Source organism: Scyliorhinus canicula, chromosome 1, assembly GCF_902713615.1.
Source record: "Scyliorhinus canicula chromosome 1, sScyCan1.1, whole genome shotgun sequence".
Taxonomy (NCBI): Eukaryota; Metazoa; Chordata; class Chondrichthyes; order Carcharhiniformes; family Scyliorhinidae; genus Scyliorhinus; species Scyliorhinus canicula.
The window spans coordinates 60,391,692-60,409,574 of record NC_052146.1 but is presented as its reverse complement, the minus strand read 5'-3'; the positions used below and the strand labels follow the sequence as shown (position 1 = coordinate 60,409,574).

Sequence of the window (17,883 nt, the reverse complement as noted above, 5' to 3'; positions counted from 1 at the left end):
GCTGCGGTCTTCTCTGTTATGTAAATAAAAGGATGTGGTGTTGGAAAACTGGCCCTGGTGAGATTATTACATGGCGATGAGGAGTAAACAAGTTTTTTCTCTGAACAACCTTCATTGTCGAGAACAAGCAGCTTCTCAAGTTAGAAAAATAAATGCCTCCCTTTGGTAATCTTGAACCGTATGATGTAGGCTGAGAAGACTGGGCCCAATACACAGAGTATGTGCATTACTTCTTCCAGGCTAATAATATTCAGGGCGATGAAAAACAGGAAGTGATCTTACTGACAGCATTTGGGGCCTTGACATTCCGTGTGATAAAAAGCCTGATCTATCCAGACATCCCTGACTTGAAGACTTTCAACGAATTAGTAGACTTGGTAAAAAAACCACAATGATCTGAAGTCCTCTGTTTTAATTGAGATGTACTTTAACACAGTAGCGAGAACTCCAGGGAAACCTGTCAATGAATTTCTGGTCAGATCCTGAAAATTGGCAGAACATTGCAAATTGGGACCAGCCCTGAACAAGATGTTGCGAGACAGATCGGTATGAGGAATCAATAAATTGACAACCCCCAAAAGATTGCCAGAACCCAACCTGGATTTAAGAAAAGTAATTGAAATAGCTCTATCACTGGAAAATGCAGAAAAGGGGACTAAGGAGCTACAAGGGGCCAGGCAACAATATCCTCTGATTAGGGGGACGGACCTTGTGTAACAATGACTATTCCTCAGCTGAGGGTGCTTGTGTCAGTAAGATATCAGATAGTCCATTACAATATCGGAGCTCAACCTGCATCACCCGGCAGTCAAGGAAATGCAATGACGGCCCCAAGAATGCGATGAAACATGTCCCGGAAGGTGGCAGCTGCCAGACGATGTACGTTTGCGAGACTGGCAAAGGGCACAGCGAAGACAAAGTTATAGAAATAGGCAAAACACATGATGTTCAGGGAAGAAGCCAAGGCCAGTACAGGCCTGCATCATGCAGGTATACTCACTGCCAGAAAGAGGGACAATGCAACTAAACCACATTATTACGACCAGGGTGGAAGGAGTCACATCAGAAGGGGAACTAGCTGAGTAAAACTCAAGCACCTTCTTAAAATATGTAGTAAAGGACTTATCCCGAAGCAGGGAGGCTTCAAAGCACCATGAGCTCGACCAAGGGGGCAAAAACGCAAGCAAAAACTCCAGGAAAATGAGGACATGGTCAGAGAGTACAATACTACCTGTACAGCAAGAGGAAACTTGATGCAGGATAGCTTCAGACACAAAAAAATTAGTCAATTCTAGTGTGACCCTGTTGAGGGCTGAGAAAAAAAGTAAAATCTCTATAGGATGCAAAGTCATCCGTGAATCTAAGTATCCCACTCTTCATAGACCGAGGACAACGTTCTAGCCTGTAGAGTGGGGGAATTTCTAATAACTGGGAGCTTGTCCATCAAGGGGTTCAGATGACAGTGAAAGTCTCCGCCCACAAATGAATTAGCCGCAGCCAACTCTGCAAAGTCCAAAAAAACCTGAGTGACAAACTACCAGGAGTAATACAGCGTGCCATGCATATTCATTATTGACACCGTTTCTCCATACACTAGCACCTTACTGATCACATACCTGCCACCCTTACCCTTAACATAATTCTCCATCTTAAAGGGGACATTCATGTAGATCAGAATTGCCACACCCCTGCTGCTCTTCGATAAAGAAGCAAAACAGACCTGCCCGACCCAGTCCCGCCTTAACTTTAAGTGCCCCTTGTCATCCAAGTGAGTCTTTTGCAATAGAGTTAAGTCCACTTTCTCCTTCAGAAAAAAAAAAGGAGAATCCAATTTTACACTGAAATCGGGCCTGGTGCCGGTCCGGCGATTCTCAGGGACAAGAGAATCGGCGTGGTCGCGGAGTACTCCGCGCGGCTGGGGGCCTATTGCCAGAGGCCCGCCCAGCGATCCTCCTCTCCCAACCGGCCGAGTTCCCGACGGCATGGTTCTAACTACCTATCGCCGGTCAGGATGCTCGCGTGACGGCTGCAAACTCAGTCCATGGCCTCCCTGGTGGGGGCGGACACTGGGAGGGGGTCTTATAGGCGGCCGGGGGCGAGATCAGCACTGTCAGATCTTTGAGCGTGCGGCCGATTGGGGGGCTCTAATTTCTTTGTCTGCCTCCATGGTCTGAGTCCACCATGGCACTCGGCGCGGCCACTGGAGGCTGCCGCCGTGCGCATGCGCAGACTCCAAACCGGAAGTGCGGGGGCCCGTATCCGCAGCTGAAGCTGTGTGAACTACTCTGGGTCCCTGCTAGCCCCCTGGAAGTCAGTGAATCGGCTCCACTTTTTCCCAGGAATCTTCAGAGTAAAATACCAGCGTTTTTACGCCGGCGTGGGGACATAGACCCATTTTGGGAGAATCCAGCCCAGGATATTTTTCCTTTTGATAGAGCGATGAATTCTCCATGCATTCCAAAAAAAAGTTTAAAATTAGTTACTGCCATTGAATATAGCCCACCAGAAAAACAGTCGGATAGGATTTTTGAGCCACATTCGGATGTGTGCCATAAAACCCCTCCCCATCTCAAGTTATACCAGAAAATCCCGACCATGTTCTTCTCTCAGATAAAAGACCTGTCTGTACCAATGCAGGATATAGTCAACAACATAGCGGCCCCAACATAACTAAAATACAAAACAATCATGACTACAAAAGTTCTAAGGGGCCATTCCTCAACAAAGGTGAGGACCTGTTGGGCTAACCCTACAGCCAGCACCCTACAGCCATACTGTCATTACCATCAGGAGACAACCTGCTAAACAAGGAGGCAAAGAAAAGAGCCAACAGGGAAACGGGAGTCAAATTTTATTCCCTAGTCGAGGGAGGTGCCTAACTAGAGCCAGGATTTCTGACATTCCCCAAAGCTGGCTTTCCAAGGATTGAATATGAGCTTCAGCTGAGGAAGCAACATTTTCAAAGTTCAGGGTTCCTTCCTCCGATTGATCAAACCTCTCATTAGTATTCTGCAGCTCGGCCTCATGACCACTTCAATTTTGTGTCAGTGAGCCAAGGCTTTGATCTATTACTTGGATAATGTTTGCAGTCATGATTTTCAATACCTTCCAGAGTGCTGGGTTGAGAGACCGCTTGAGAATCAAGTTGTTATATTGAAAGGTGGCTCCACTCCCATTAAATCTGACTGCACCCTTTACTTCCGGATTTCTTTACGAGTTTTGGCATATTCTCTCCAATACTGATCCAGGGACATACCACCAAGTATTAGCCCTTGGATTAGACGAATATGTGCCGGGAAAACAGGTTAAAAGATGGATTGTAAAGTGAGTGGCATCAGAGCCCATGGTCTCCCCCCCACCCCTCTTGTAGCCACTGTATTTACATAGCTAGTCTAGTTCAGTTTCTGATCAATCTATTTGAGTGATGTCCATTGAGCGGTGAACATTGGCTCGGACACTGGGGAGAAATCCCTTGCTCACCTTTGTGTACCATGGGATTGAAGTGTTGGCTAGTGTAGACTTGAGAGATGAACAGACACTTCCAACACTGATGAAGGTTCAACTCAATTTTATTAACTACTTCTAACTAACTAACACACCATGACTGTAGGTCTAAATGATGCTAACTTAAACTAGAGACCTAAGCCTTGTCTGAACCAGTTGATTCTCTCAGCACGTGTTGTGAGTCTGTGCTGGGCTGGATGAGTTCTTGTTACACTCAGAGGCAGCACCCCGAATAAGCGGGAACCGTGGTGCCCTCTGCCTTTATAGTGTGTATATTCTAACTGGTGATTGGCTGCGGTGTTTGTACATGTTGATTGGTCCCTGTGTGTATCCATTAGTGTGTGTCTGCACCATGATATACTGGTGTATATTATGACAGGGATCACTTATGTACACTTGGAAGGAAAGATGGTGGCCTTGGTTGAACCTCTCATTTGAGAGATGGCACCTCCAACAATGCAGCACTCCCTCAGTCATACTCTGAAACATCAGCTTGTATTTTTGCACTAAAGTCTCTGGGACCTGAACCCAAATCTTCTGACTCAAGAGGTGTGTGTTCTACTATGGGTAGTGCAACAACACAGGCACTCCTCATGTAGCCCACCTGAAATAGTATTGGTACAATATCAACTGCTGGCAGATGCGGCTAATGATGGGGTATATGATTTGTATGAAAGTTAGGATATCAACAACATGAAACAAGACTCAAATTCAAGTAAGGATGTTTATTTTTCTTTTAACACTTTTTGCTTTACAAGCTCACAAATTAAATGCATCAGGAAGACTAATGTCATGAAGAATATATCTTATTTTCACAGAATGATTAAAAGAGCTGGCACAGTAATATTAACAGACACCTCCAGTCCCTGTGCAAGAGGAGATCGAGGAATTAGATTTCAACCGACATTATTGAGCAAGTATGCTGTCTGTTCCACCTTGCTCTTCCTATTTCATTTGTTCTAAGACATTCAAAAACTATTTGGGTTGAAAGCGTTCTGACGAATACAAACACACCGATAGTTGTTATACGTGACTGATAATTCTAGCTACAGTGATAATACTGAACATTCACCAATGCATTTTTTTTGGCAGCTATAATTTATCATTGGGAGGTTCATATAATTCAGATCTTTCCAAAAAAATATTCTGAATATAGGCCCTTGAGCACTAACACAGTTTCACAAAGTCTTGTATGTAATGGCTTACCAGAAAAAAAAAGAAAAAACAATTAGATTTTTCACACTATGCATGGCAGTTCCATAAGTACAGGCTCTGCTGCCTACTCTATATAAATAAGTTCAATAAATAGGGCAAATAAATATTAAATAACTGGGTACAGTATTGACCTTTATCAATATATTTACAGTGCATAGTGAAAATACAATTGATCAAGAATTAGCAGAAAAAGTTTTGGTATATTTGCTAATTAGACATGGAATTGAAATAAATATTGTAGGAGTGCAAAAGAAGGAACAATATTAAAAGTCTATCAATAATTTACTAAAGGTCATCGAGGGGTGCTCTTATATACGAATCTGTAGGATAAGATTATTTTCACTCAGTGGCTCATTGCCACCTTGGCTCTTTTTTTTTTGCGAATTTTGTGCCCATCAGAGCGAGGGATCTACATGCTGGTGAGCATAACATTTCACCATTGCAGGCACTCGGAATCAGCAACAAAGACTTCCCAGGTGAGGTACAGGCCAGCCAGACACACTTCACTCTCCCACAAGAGTGTGCTGGATGGAGATCGAGTCTTTGAACAACACCTAAATCTGCACCAGTGCAATCTGTTCGTGTATACTTCCTACAGTAGCCAGCAGTGGCCTCTCTGGAAAAGATCACCAACTTTGTGCTCGTTGGTGTCTGATTAGGTGCACGTTTATTTGATCAGAAGGACCTGGCTAGAAACTATCCAAATGCATTTTACACTTTGTTTTTAGAGTGAGTCCTGTACCAAACCAAATCTGCTTTGGAGTGTAGTTCACTCTTATTTTGCTTTTAAAATACATATATACATATTAAAGATGAAATGAAATTATTTTCATTTAAGGTTCTGAATCCAATTAACTCAGTCTTACAAAGGAAATGTATTAACTTTGCACTGGTTGTGCCATCCTGGACACATCTCTGCCTCCTTTAACTTTCTTGAAATCAAAGTCCACCTTCTAACTCAATGTTTCTCATATCCTCCAAACTACGGAACTGCTCGCCTCACTCATCCTTCTCTTCCACCTACTATTTACCAGCTTTTAAAAGCTCAGCGTGCTGTGACCTACTCTTTGCTGACTGATTCGTCTCACTTTCCTTCCAATTTTCTTAAATATTGGCAGCTTGTTGTGCTTCGGGCCATGGTCTTAGTCTATCAATGTTGATTCCCCAATAATCAAAAAAAGTAGGATGGAAAAGTCACAGTTTGCAGAAGGAACAATTACTAATAAGGACTTTAAGTCTACATAGGGAAACGTCCAGGAGATAAACACTGAATGTACCTCATTCCTCGCAAATTACAAAGGATATGTAGTGCACATCTCTATACCATAGCTCACGTGTTTGGCGATTAAGCATCTTATTCCATAATTCTGCACATGTCCAGATTTGTTCTGACTTTTTTTTAAACAAGCTGTGTTGGTTGACTAGAATCTGCTCATGGACAGTAAACACACTAGACAAGCACTGTGGAGTAAAGCGTAGGCTTGTCTCTGTGAATCCTGTCACATTCTATGAGTGAACCTGAAATTATATCTATTAATTAACAACTGGGGCTGTTTTCCACTAGGGCGGGGAGTGTTAGTGGTATCACGCTGCCAAACCCAGCCTGCAACTTGGAAGAGTGCGCACTGCGCCCATAATGGGGAGTTCATTCATGTCTGTCGTCAAGCAGACATCCTGAATCCAAGATAAATGGGTGCACAGAGCGTCTCTAAGTGTAATGGTGAGGGCAGTGGAAGGGTTGGGTTGGGTTGGGGTGGGGGTTGCTGGCAGAAAGATATGTTTCAGCTGTGCTGACACGAAATCTGACTCGTCACCTCAGTGAGCCAAGGCCTAAGCTTTCTCTGAAAATAGCCACAGTGCACCTGCTGGGCTGCTACAACTTTCAGTTTGAACTGCTGCTGTTCTGACTTCTATACAAGCGAGCCTTTGTATCGGAGTCACTGGGATCTACACAACCCATGATTGTGTAGATCCAACCAACAAAGCATGATTGTGAAATTGCTCCAAGTTATTTTGCTCCAAATTTGGCATAAGGGTTTTTTTCAAGAAAAGGAAAGCATCTAAGAATTTCATTTCACTTTAAAGTGAGAGAAGTAGATGGAGAAATTTGAGTCTGTCTGTCTGGCTATTTAGCGTGTGTTGTGACACATTCGCACGCAACAGATTCCACACGTCACTTAAACAGTGGGAAACCAAAATAACACAGAGGTCAATCTGCAAGTAGGCAGCAGGGAAAGGGTAGCGGTGGGGATGGTGGTGGGAGACTGTGGTGGTGATGGAGGGGGGGGGAGGGTTCAGCGCCGTAGGCTCTCATAGCTGCCTGCAGAATCGTAGCTCTTGCTGCTGCTGCGGCTGCTGCTCCGTCCGGGCGAACTACGGGTCCGGCTGCGACTCCTGCTGAGGCTGCGACTCCGGCTCCTGCTGGAGTAGCTCTGGCTCCGGCTCCAGCTCCTGCTTCTGCTCCAGCTCCGGCTCCGACTTCTGCTCCGGCTCCTGCTGCTGTACCAGGAGGAGTAGCTGCTGACACTGCTGGAAGATGAAGGGCTGGGCCTGTAGTATGGGATGGGCCTTTTTCGAGCACTGATAAATAAAGAAGATAAAAAAAGAGGCTGTGTTCTTTATGCTTGTTGATCATCAATATGTTAGTGGCTATCAAAGACGGGGAGGAATTGGCATGGGTAGTGACACAACAGGCAACATTCCCTCTTATGCCATCTACCTCATATTCAGTTCCACTGTTATCAAGACAATTGTATATCAGGCATGTTCTGCAACAGTCAGAAAATGTATTTCCCCATGTCTTTTATTCCCCCCCATGTTAAATTTTAGTCAGTATCTGGCAACCATTCAAGCATTCCATTTTTAGACCTCACTTAGGGACCTGCAGTTTGCTTCAATTTCAAGAACACTCCATTTTGAAACACAGCTTATTTTCCTTATTTAACATTCGCAAAGTACTTCTTTGAATTGGTTTCCATTTTTTTGCTGATGTTTCCTTTCCTTGCACCCCTCCATCCCCTCACCACATGTGTCAACTCCTCACTTGAGGTTCTGAATGAAATGAAAATCGCTTATTGTCACGAGTAGGCTTCAATGAAGTTACTGTGAAAAGCCCCTAGTCGCCACATTCCGGCACCTGTCCGGGGAGGCTGGTACGGGAATCGAACCGTGCTGCTGGCCTGCTTGGTAAGCCAGCGATTTAGCCCAGTGAGCTACCCTACCTGTGTCCACCCATCCTGTGTAGGCCTAGACAACTGGTGCTGATGAGCCAGTCAACTGAAGTGGCACCATAGCAGAGCTCTGCACCCGCACAGTGTGGTGAATGTAACTTAGTAATTCACACTGTATTTACCAATACCATTGTAAGCGCAGTAGCGTTATCCGACCACTAGGGGGAGTAGCTCTGGGAATGCTCAGGAGTTTGTACAGAGCTCCACCCTTGGCTCCGCCCACGACACCTCCCCCAAGACTGCTGTATAAATAACCGTGCCCAGAGCCAGCCTGCAGTTCATCGAGAGTTCAACGGGTAACAGGCTGGCTCTGTAGTAAGTAGATTAAAACCACTGTTCATATCTTAAAGCACGTGTCTCATGAATTGATGGTTCCGTCACACAGGATAGTAATTGGATGTGTATGTGTGGGGGCGGGGGGGGCACCCTTTCCTTTCACAAGTTCGGGGGGCACCCTTTCCTTTCACAAGTTCAGGAGTACTGAGGCCAACTGTAGTCTTGTGTTTGCTGACGCAGCTGAAATCACCCACCTTAGCACAGAGCCAAGGGAACAGGGTGGGAAAGCGGGGTCAGGACTACTGTTCATGTGGTGAATAAACACCAACGCAGATTGGTTTGGCTCAATAGTCTGACTTCCTGCTGGAGGTGGAATCTGGGACATACATCTAAAAGTCAGAGGACTGCATCAGGCTGTGACTTTACTCATTATCATTGGGGCAGCACGGTAGCATGGTGGTTAGCATAAATGCTTTACAGCTCCAGGGTCCCAGGTTCGATTCCCGGCTGGGTCACTGTCTGTGCGGAGTCTGCACGTCCTCCCCGTGTGTGCGTGGGTTTCCTCCGGGTGCTCCGGTTTCCTCCCACAGTCCAAAGATGTGCGGGTTAGGTGGATTGGCCATGCTAAATTGCCCGTAGTGTCCTTAAAAGTAAGGTTAAGGGGGGGGGGGGGTTGTTGGGTTACGGGTATAGGGTGGATACGTGGGTTTGAGTAGGGTGATCATTGCTCGGCACAACATTGAGGGCCGAAGGGCCTGTTCTGTGCTGTACTGTTCTATGTTCTATATCCCCCTTAAAACTTGTTTTTCAGTGTTGTAGGAAAACACTTTGTGTGAGAGGTCTACAATATTATGAGGGGCATGGATAGAGTGGATGGGAAGGCATTATTTCCCAGGGTGGAAGGGTCAGTCATCAGGGGGCATAGGTTTAAGGTCCATGGGGCAAAGTTTAGAGGAGACGTGCAAGGCCGGTTTTTTACATAGAGGGTGGTGAGTGCCTGGAACGCGTTGTCAGGGGAGGCTGTGGAAGCAGATACATTAACGGCGTTGAAAAGACATCTCAAAACATACATGGATAAAGAGGGATGCGGTACAAAGAAGTGCTCAGGGTTTTAGCCAAGGGTGGTATCATGGCCTGTATAGGCTTGGAGGGCCGAAGGGCCAGTTCCTGTGCTGTATTGTTCTTTGTTCTTTTTTCAATTCCAATTTTCCTCTCAAACATGAGAAATGTAGGTGCCAACTTGCTTTTTAAATTTGGGATGATTGATATCTTGAGGCTGCTGAAGGTACGACTGGCCAAGAATGAGATATGTGGTATTCTTTGAGAATATTATGTAGTTACTATAACTTTCAACATGATTCTATAATGACCTATGAGGGCAGCCTGGGGGCTTTGACAGCTGAGTTTCTTTGCTTCCTTGTAAGAGAGTGGTTACCTTGTGCACCCTGAAGTTCACCTAGTACCAGGGGCTGGTTTAGCTCACCAGGCTAAATCGCTGGCTTTTAAAGCAGACCAAGCAGGCCAGCAGCACCGTTCGATTCCCGTACCAGCCTCCCCGGACAGGCACCGGAATGTGGCGACTAGGGGCTTTTCACAGTAACTTAATTGAAGCCTACTCATGACAATAAGCGATTTTCATTTCAATTTTCATTTCATTTCATAGTACACAGTGGGCGGCACGGTAGCACAGTGGTTAGCACTGTCACTTCAAAGGTCCCAGGTTCGATTACCGGCTTGGGTGACTGTGCGGAGTCTGCATGTTCTCCTCAAGTCTGCATGGGTTGGGACGGCATGTGGCGCAGTGGTTAGCACTGGGACTGCAGCGCTGAGGGCCCGGGTTCGAATCCCGGTCCTGGGTCACTGTCCGTGTGGAGTTTGCACATATTATCACCATGTCTCTGTGGGTTTAACCCCCACAACCCAAAGATGTGCAGGTTAGGTGGATTTGCCACGCTAAATTGCCCCTTATTTGAAAAAAATATAATTGGGTACTCTAAATTTATTTTTTTTAAATTAAAATACTTTTTTAAAAAAGTGTGTGCGTGGGGTTTCCTCCGGGTACTCCGGGTTTCCTCCCACAGTCCAAAGATGTACAGGTTAGGTGGATTGACCATACTAAGTTGCCCTTCGTGTCCAAAGGGGTTGGGTGGGGTTGCTGGGTTACGGGTATGGGGCAGAGGTGTGGTCTTAAGTGGGGTGCTCTTTCCAAGGGCCAGTGCAGGCTCGATGGGCTGAATGGCCTACTTTTGCATTGTAAATTCCATGTCTATGTCTACAAGGCAGCAGGGAAAATGAGCACTGCTTGAAGCCTGCCAGGCGTAAGTTTGAGAATTTTTAAATTCTGGGAAGTAATTCTATACACAGAGGGCGATCAGCAGACGGAACATGTTACCAAGAAGGGTGAGTAAAGCCATCGATTCTGGTGAAGGGACTCAGCTTAAGAGGTATCTTTCGCGGACACTGGAATCATTTAAGGAGCAGCTGAACTCTGTAATGGGGAGATGGCATTCTATTTTTAAAAAATATAAATTTAGAGTATCCAATTCATTTTATTTCCAATTAAGGGGCAATTTAGCGTGGCCAATTCACCTACCCTGCAAATCTTTGGGTTGTGGGGTGAAACCCGCGCAAACACAGGGAGAATGTGCAAACTCCATACGGACAGTGACCCAGAGCCAGGATTGAACCGAGGACCTCGGCGCCATGAGACAGCCATGCTAACCACTGTGCCACCGTGCTGCCCTTGGGAGTTGGCATTCTAGATGGGTGAGATTAAATGGCTTTAAGAAGCTTCTTTGGAAAAAGAATCTAGCTGGCGATATGCAAAGCATATTCCAAATTTGAAACTCCTAATTGTTAATATTGAATAAATGGACCGGGCGAAAATAATTGCCCCTTAATTATGGACCCATGTTTTACTGACCTGGTGATCCTTCGAGGTTCCAGATGGCTTGGGGAATCCCGTCTCCTTTTCCTCATTGGGGAGTAGGAACGGGACCGCCGTCTCCTGGACTCTCTGTCTCTGGAGCTGTAGTTCTTACGATCCCGGTCATGGTTCCTGTTCAATTACAATTTAAAGTAATAACTTTTAAAAACGGAAGCACAAAAGTGATGAAACAATTTTTTGCTGTTTAAAAGCAATTCAGTGGAACTTCCTTTATCCACATTTACACTATCCAACATTTCAATCTTTTACCAGAATTTTCATAAGACAAAGCCTTGTGCAGAAGGATCCTCATAGCCCTTTTGGTTACGTGTATTTCATTCCTTCATCTTGGTGAACAAAGCCAAACAATATTTCTTTTGCTACTTCAACTGTGCTTGATTTCCTGAGTGGAGTATTACTGGAGCAGACATGCAAGGTTAAAATGTGGGACTCTTGATTATCTGTCAGTTTTCATTATCCAGTAGTGGAAAGATGGCGCATGCCCCTATGACGAAAATGGATGGCAGGTGGTCAACTGTAGAAAATCTTCACAATAGGAAATGCTGGAAGTGCTCCACAGTTTGATCATTGACTGAAAGGAAAAGGTATCTCCTAAGCTGAGACACTTCACCAGAATCGATGGCCTTAAGGAATCAGATGTCAACCATTTGAGTGGCAGCACCATAAAGGCAATGAGACCAGGAAGGCTGAAGTGAAAAGGTCATCTTAAAGTCTTAAATGCATGAAAAGAGAATAGAAAAGACAGAACAAAGTCATGAAAAAATACTAAGAGAATGATTCAGTGGACATGAAACAAAGTCCATTTTCGGCCTCGTTTGGCGGGGTGTTTCATGGCGGCTGCAGTGCCGAGATTCACCCCACTATCTACCGGTACTTTGCTGTTTCTTTTTGGTCCTCAGCGAGTTTGTCCCCACCAAGGCCACACTTTAGTTGATTTCCTTCACTGGGGAGCTAAGCAAGCCAGCAAGACCCTCACAGATTGGGATGCCATTTTGACTAGGTACCCCAATCTCTGCACCCCCCCACCTTTAGGCCCTCCCCTTCCTGGACACCTCCTCTTCACTCCTCCAACCTTCTAGTGACCCCTGGAACACCAACCCCCCCTTCTAATGGGCAAGCCACCCCAAGCCCGACCCATGGTCGTGCCAACCTGGGAACCTTCACACTGCCAGCCTGATACCCTGGCAGTGCCACCCAGGCAAGGTGGCACTGCCTTGGTGTACAGGTGGCACTGTGGGGGTGTCTGGCTGGCAATGCCAAGGTTCACAGATGCCAGGGGAGTGCCAGGCTAAGGTCACGCCTGGTCCACATTTGTGGAAACCAGTGCTAAATGGTGCTTGGTCGAGGTCTAGCCAACATGATTGTTGACTCCTGGGTGCTGGGTGAAAGTGGTGCCCAGGTATTTCAATGAGCCTGATGGCTCATTTAAATATGCTTGTCTGGATCATGCCCAAAGAGGGTATGATCCAGGTTGCGGCAGGTGGAGCGAGTCGGGTGACTTGCAATCGGCCGAGAACCGAGCACCGAGCCCAATTTCGGGCTCTTGCTGGATTCACCTGTTGTACCCAGTTCCGTGCTGGGTGCAACACGGTTGCAGAATCGTACCCTAAAAATCAAATTTCTTAAAGGAGGGAAATGTGAATATAAGGAAAAGTGGGAGATCTGAGGGTCCATCCTCCATTGGTATTGCAATAAAACCTTGTGGGTGATAAATTCATGAAAAATAAAAAAATGAAAATCGCTTTTTGTCACAAGTAAGCTTCAATGAAGCTACTGTGAAAATCCCCTAGTCGCCAGATTCCGGCGCCTGTCCAGGGAGTCTGGTGCGGGAATCGAACCATGCTGCTGGCCTGCTTGGTTTGTTTTAAAAGCCAGCTGAGTGAGCTAAACCAGCCCCTGGTAGCACCACATTAATGTGGTGCTAGCACCATGCAGATTTACATTGATTCCCTGGGGACAGGCAGCACTGTGGGCCATTACCTGCACAGCATTCTTCACTGATAATAATTGAAAAGCACCGCTTTCCCCGGTCAATCAATGTCAGTTTGTGCAGCTCCGTTAGCTATATGAACAAATTTCTTCTCATGTACAATTGAATCCTTATAGAATTCTAGAATCATAAAATGGTTAATGCTCAGAAGGAGGACCTGTGGCCCATCGTGTTTGTGCCAGATCTCTAGAAGAGCAGTTCACTCGTCCCACTTCCCCACCTTTCTCCAGAACCCTGTAAAATTTTTTCACTTGAAGTGGTCATTCTATTCACTTTTGACGGCCTTGATTGAATCTGCTTTTAACGCACCCTCAGGCAAAGCATTGCCAGATTCTAACCACACAGCGTGTAAAAAAAGTTTGTCCTCATGTCATCATTCCGCCTTTTGCCAATCACCTTAAATCATTCCCTTCTGGTTCTTGATCCATCCGCCAGAGGAACAATTTGCCTATCCCGTCTGTTGAGACCCCGTTATGATTTTGAGCACCTCTATCAAATCTCCTCTTAATCCCCTTTTCTTCATGGATAATAGCTCTTGGGCGGGATTCTCTGATCCTGCGGCTAAGTGTTGACACCGACGTTTCCCGACGGAAACCGCGTTTCCCGACGGCGTCAACGTGACTTCAGGAACAGCAATTCTGACCCTGACAAGGGGCCAGCACAGCACGAGAGCGACCCACACCGTTCCAGCTGCCGATCCCGGCGCCAGATGAGCACCGCGGGGTCCGCGCATGCGCAGTGGCTCCGGCGCCAACACGCGCATGCAAAGTGGGACTGGCGCGATTTCCGCGCATGCATGGTGTCTCCCTTCTCCACGCCGGCCCCGACGCAACATGGTGTAGGGCTACTGGGGCCGGCGTGGAACAAAGGAGACCCCCAGCCTAAGATGCCGGCCCGCCGATCGTTGGGCCCCGATCATGGGCCAGGCCACAGCGGAGGCCTCCATCGGGGTCGGACAATCCATTCCCCCCCCGCACAGGCCGCCCCCGGATCCTTCCGCACTGAGGTCCCGCCGGGTAAGACCAGGTTAGAACTTCGCTGGCGGGACTCGTGTTTTTTTGTATAGCCACTCGGCCCATCCCGGGCGGAGAATCGCCGGGGGAGGCCCCGTAGAGCGGCCCCTGACCGCACCGGCACAAATGGCGCCGATTTGCGTTTTATAAGGTTCCCCATGGTTGGCTCGTGAAGAAAGTAAGGAGGTGTGGGATAGAGGGAAATTTGGCCGATTGGATAAATAACTGGCTATCACATAGAAGACAGAGGGTGGTGGTGGATGGAAAATTTTCAGACTGGAGACCAGTTACCAGCGGTGTACCACAGGGATCAGTGCTGGGTCCTCTGCTATTTGTGATTCTTATTAATGACTTGGAGGAGGGGGCTGAAGGGTTGGTCAGTAAATTTGCTGATGACACCAAGATTGGTGGAGTAGTGGATGAGGTGGAGGGCTGTTGTAGGCTGCAAAGAGACATTGATAGGATGCAGAGCTGGGCCGAAAAATGTCAGAGGGAGTTTAACCCTGATAAGTGCGAGGTGGTTCATTTTGGTAGAAAAAATTTGAATGCGGATTACAGGGTCAACGGCAGAGTTCTGAGGAATGTGAAGGAACAGAGAGATCTTGGGGTTCATGTCCACAGATCTCTGAAGGTTGCCACTCAAGTGAATAGAGCCGTGAAGAAGGCTTATAGTGTATTAGCGTTTATTAACAGGGGGCTTGAGTTTAAGAGCTGCGGGGTTATGCTGCAACTATACATGACCCTGGTGAGCCCACATATAGTGGTCACCTCACTATAGGAAGGATGTGGAAGCATTGGAAAGGGTGCAAAGGAGATTTACCAGGATGCTGCCTGGTTTTCAGGATAGGTCTTATGAGGAAAGGTTGAGGGAGCTAGGGCTTTTCTCTTTGGAGCGGAGGAGGATTAGAGGCGACTTAATAGATGTTTATAAGATGATGAGGGGGATATATAGAGTGGGCGTTCAGAGACTATTTCCTCGGGGGGATGTAGCTGTTACAAGGGGGCATAACTATAAGGTTCAGGGTGGGAGATATAGGAGGGATATCCGAGGTAGGTTCTTTACTCAGAAAGTGGTTAGGGTGTGGAATGGACTGCCTGCTGTGATAGTGGAGTCGGACACTTTAGGAACTTTCAAGCGGTTATTGGATAGGCACATGGAGCACATCAGAATGACAGGGAGTGGGATAGCTTGATCTTGGTTTTGGACAATGCTCGGCACAACATTGAGGGCCAAAGGACCTGTTCTGTGCTGTATTGTTCTATGTTCTATGTTCTAGACTCTCCGGCGAATCGCGTCCCGGCGTCGGGGCAACGTGGCACGATTCGCGCCAGTTGCGGCAATTCTCCGGCCTGGCATGGACTGAGAGAATCCAGCCCCCAGTTTCTCTAAGCTGGCATTCCTAATTACTGAAACCATTCTTGTGACTATTTCCTGCACTATCCCGGATGCTTCCACATCCTTATATTTGCCCCGAGATACTACAGGCAACCCATCTAAAAGCTCTGTAACTTCGCCAATGTAAATTTGAACTTACATTTCTTTTAAAAAATAACATTTTGAAATTTGAAGTATAGCATGTGGTAGGTGTAACATGCTTGGGAGGCACAAATACGCTTGGACTTCTGAGCTCCAAGATCTCCTTCTTACCTTATGTCATATCTGAGTCTGTTTTGATTAATTGATCTCCATGATACGTCGATGATTCCAGGATCTTTGAATCACATAATTGCCAGGATGGTTGAAGGCGAACCAGATAGACTATGGTCATTTTCTATCTATCAGTTCCAATGCTAATAATTGAGAAACTGGGGGTGGATCTTCTCCTTTGGAACTTGGATATAAAGGATCATATGGATGAGGCACACCTGGGGACAATGCATGGCCTGCACTAAAGGCCGACGATTCTCCGTGCTCTGTTTTCCAATGTGTGCTCCAATGATATGACGGTTTACAGCTAAGCTCTAAACAGGAAATCTGTCCTTGCAAGGTAGAATTAAAATAGCTGTACAATGAAGTACGTACTTAACAAGCACTTCTTATGCCTGGAGCACAGGACAACAAATGCTCCATATCTAGCAGTATGAATCAAACCCTACAATTTCATATCGAATTGTGGAGCATAATAGACCCCAAAGAGATTTGAAAACACTCAGCCAAGATAATAGCTGTTCATTCATTATATGTGACTGGCTAATCCCTTTTGAATCCCACTGAAAGACTGACAATATTGCCGCTAACCAGAAGCAAGAATGTTCCATAGAGGGTGAAATCCCTCAGAAGGATTAATTTTGCTCAGTAATGATGGATAGAGATGACCCACGGTGCTTCAGGTGAGGTGGGGTAAGTAGGCTCTGGTGTTTATTTTTATTGTTGAATTTGGGTGGAAATTATATATAAACTGATGAAAAATGTGTTGCAAAATTTGACAGTTCCAATGTAGCGTAGTCTCTCCTAAGGAAACATGCATCCTTTACTGATACAGATCTGACAGTTACTTACATTTACTGTGTGCCAAATGAACCTCTGTCACATAAACACCTTTGCACCATTGCTTAACCAATAACATCACAAAGGTCCTTGAGCCTCACTACTGGTTTCTGCATTAACCAAATGGAATTTGAGAAGACCAACGTCTCGAGCGATTGTTCTCCAAGATTGCGCAGAGCATCACTCGACCGGGCACCTGTCAGCATTTGGGGGAAATTACCTTGGTGGTGGACCAAATGATTTTCTACCTATCGTTCAGTCTACAAACACGGTACATTGTCCTGCATGCCTGGATTGCCTCTGTGCTGCCTGCTTGTACAAAGCCGGACACAGGAAACTCAAACCCGCAAAATGACTCCTTAAGATCATTACCTCTGTGGGCTGTATCTTGAATAACTTGGACTGCGTCGTGACCGTGAGCTCCTGCTTCCTGGGCTTCTCCTCCTTGACTTTGGTGAGTAGCTCCGAGAGCGTGAAGAGGACCTGGTCAAGCACAAAGGAACAGCCTCTATATCCAACTGTAAATCTATCTATCTTTGTCTGTGGGCTTGAGTAGAAAATGTACTGCCACAACCATGCCTGGAGTTGAAAAGTTGGTGAGATGATTCATTTTACAACAAATGTTCCATATACAGGGGCTTGATACTGGTGCTCTCTTTGCATTTCATTGCAAAATTGCTTTCTTAATGGATTCTGCTGGGTGATTCAAGACTGCTGACATTGTGGAGTCTGCCTCCATTATATCACAGGCATATTCAAAAGTTCCAGAATAAAAGAATGCAGAGAGTATCGGGGGCTTTTACATTTCAAAGATTGAAAGCAGTTTTACATTGATGGAATGTTGTCGATGGCACCCTTATAATAATACAAAATCGTTATTATTGTCACAATTGACGGGCAGCACGGTAGCACAAGTGGATAGCACTGTGGCTTCACTAGGGTCCCAGGTTTGATTCCCCGCTGGGTCATTGTTTGTGCGGAGTCTGCACGTTCTTCCCATGTCTGTGTGGGTTTCCTCCGGGTGCTCCGGTTTCCTCCCACAGTCCAAAGACGTGCAGGTTAGGTGGATTGGCCATGATAAATTGCCCTTAGTGACCAAAAAGGTTAGGAGGGGTTATTGGGTTACGGGGATCGGGTGGAAGTGAGGGCTTAAGTGGGTCGCTGCAGACTCGATTGGCCGAATGGCCTCCTTCTGCACTGTATGTTCTATGTTCTAAGTA

The 17,883-nt window shown here is 46.2% G+C and overlaps 1 protein-coding gene across 2 annotated transcripts in view; it reads right to left on the bottom strand.

Annotated features, from left to right (window-relative positions):
- Positions 1-4,212: 4,212 nt before the first annotated feature.
- The window catches only part of srrm4 (serine/arginine repetitive matrix 4), a 458,400-nt gene continuing 444,729 nt past the window's right edge, over positions 4,213-17,883 (bottom strand). For both annotated transcript variants that reach the window (XM_038791318.1, XM_038791327.1), the window contains exons 11-13: positions 17,036-17,146; positions 11,149-11,283; positions 4,213-7,299 (exon numbers count right to left, since the gene is read on the bottom strand). In XM_038791318.1, the coding sequence (XP_038647246.1) occupies positions 7,014-7,299; positions 11,149-11,283; positions 17,036-17,146 (532 nt within the window). In that variant the 3' untranslated portion in view covers positions 4,213-7,013. The remainder of the gene's footprint in view (positions 7,300-11,148; positions 11,284-17,035; positions 17,147-17,883) is intronic.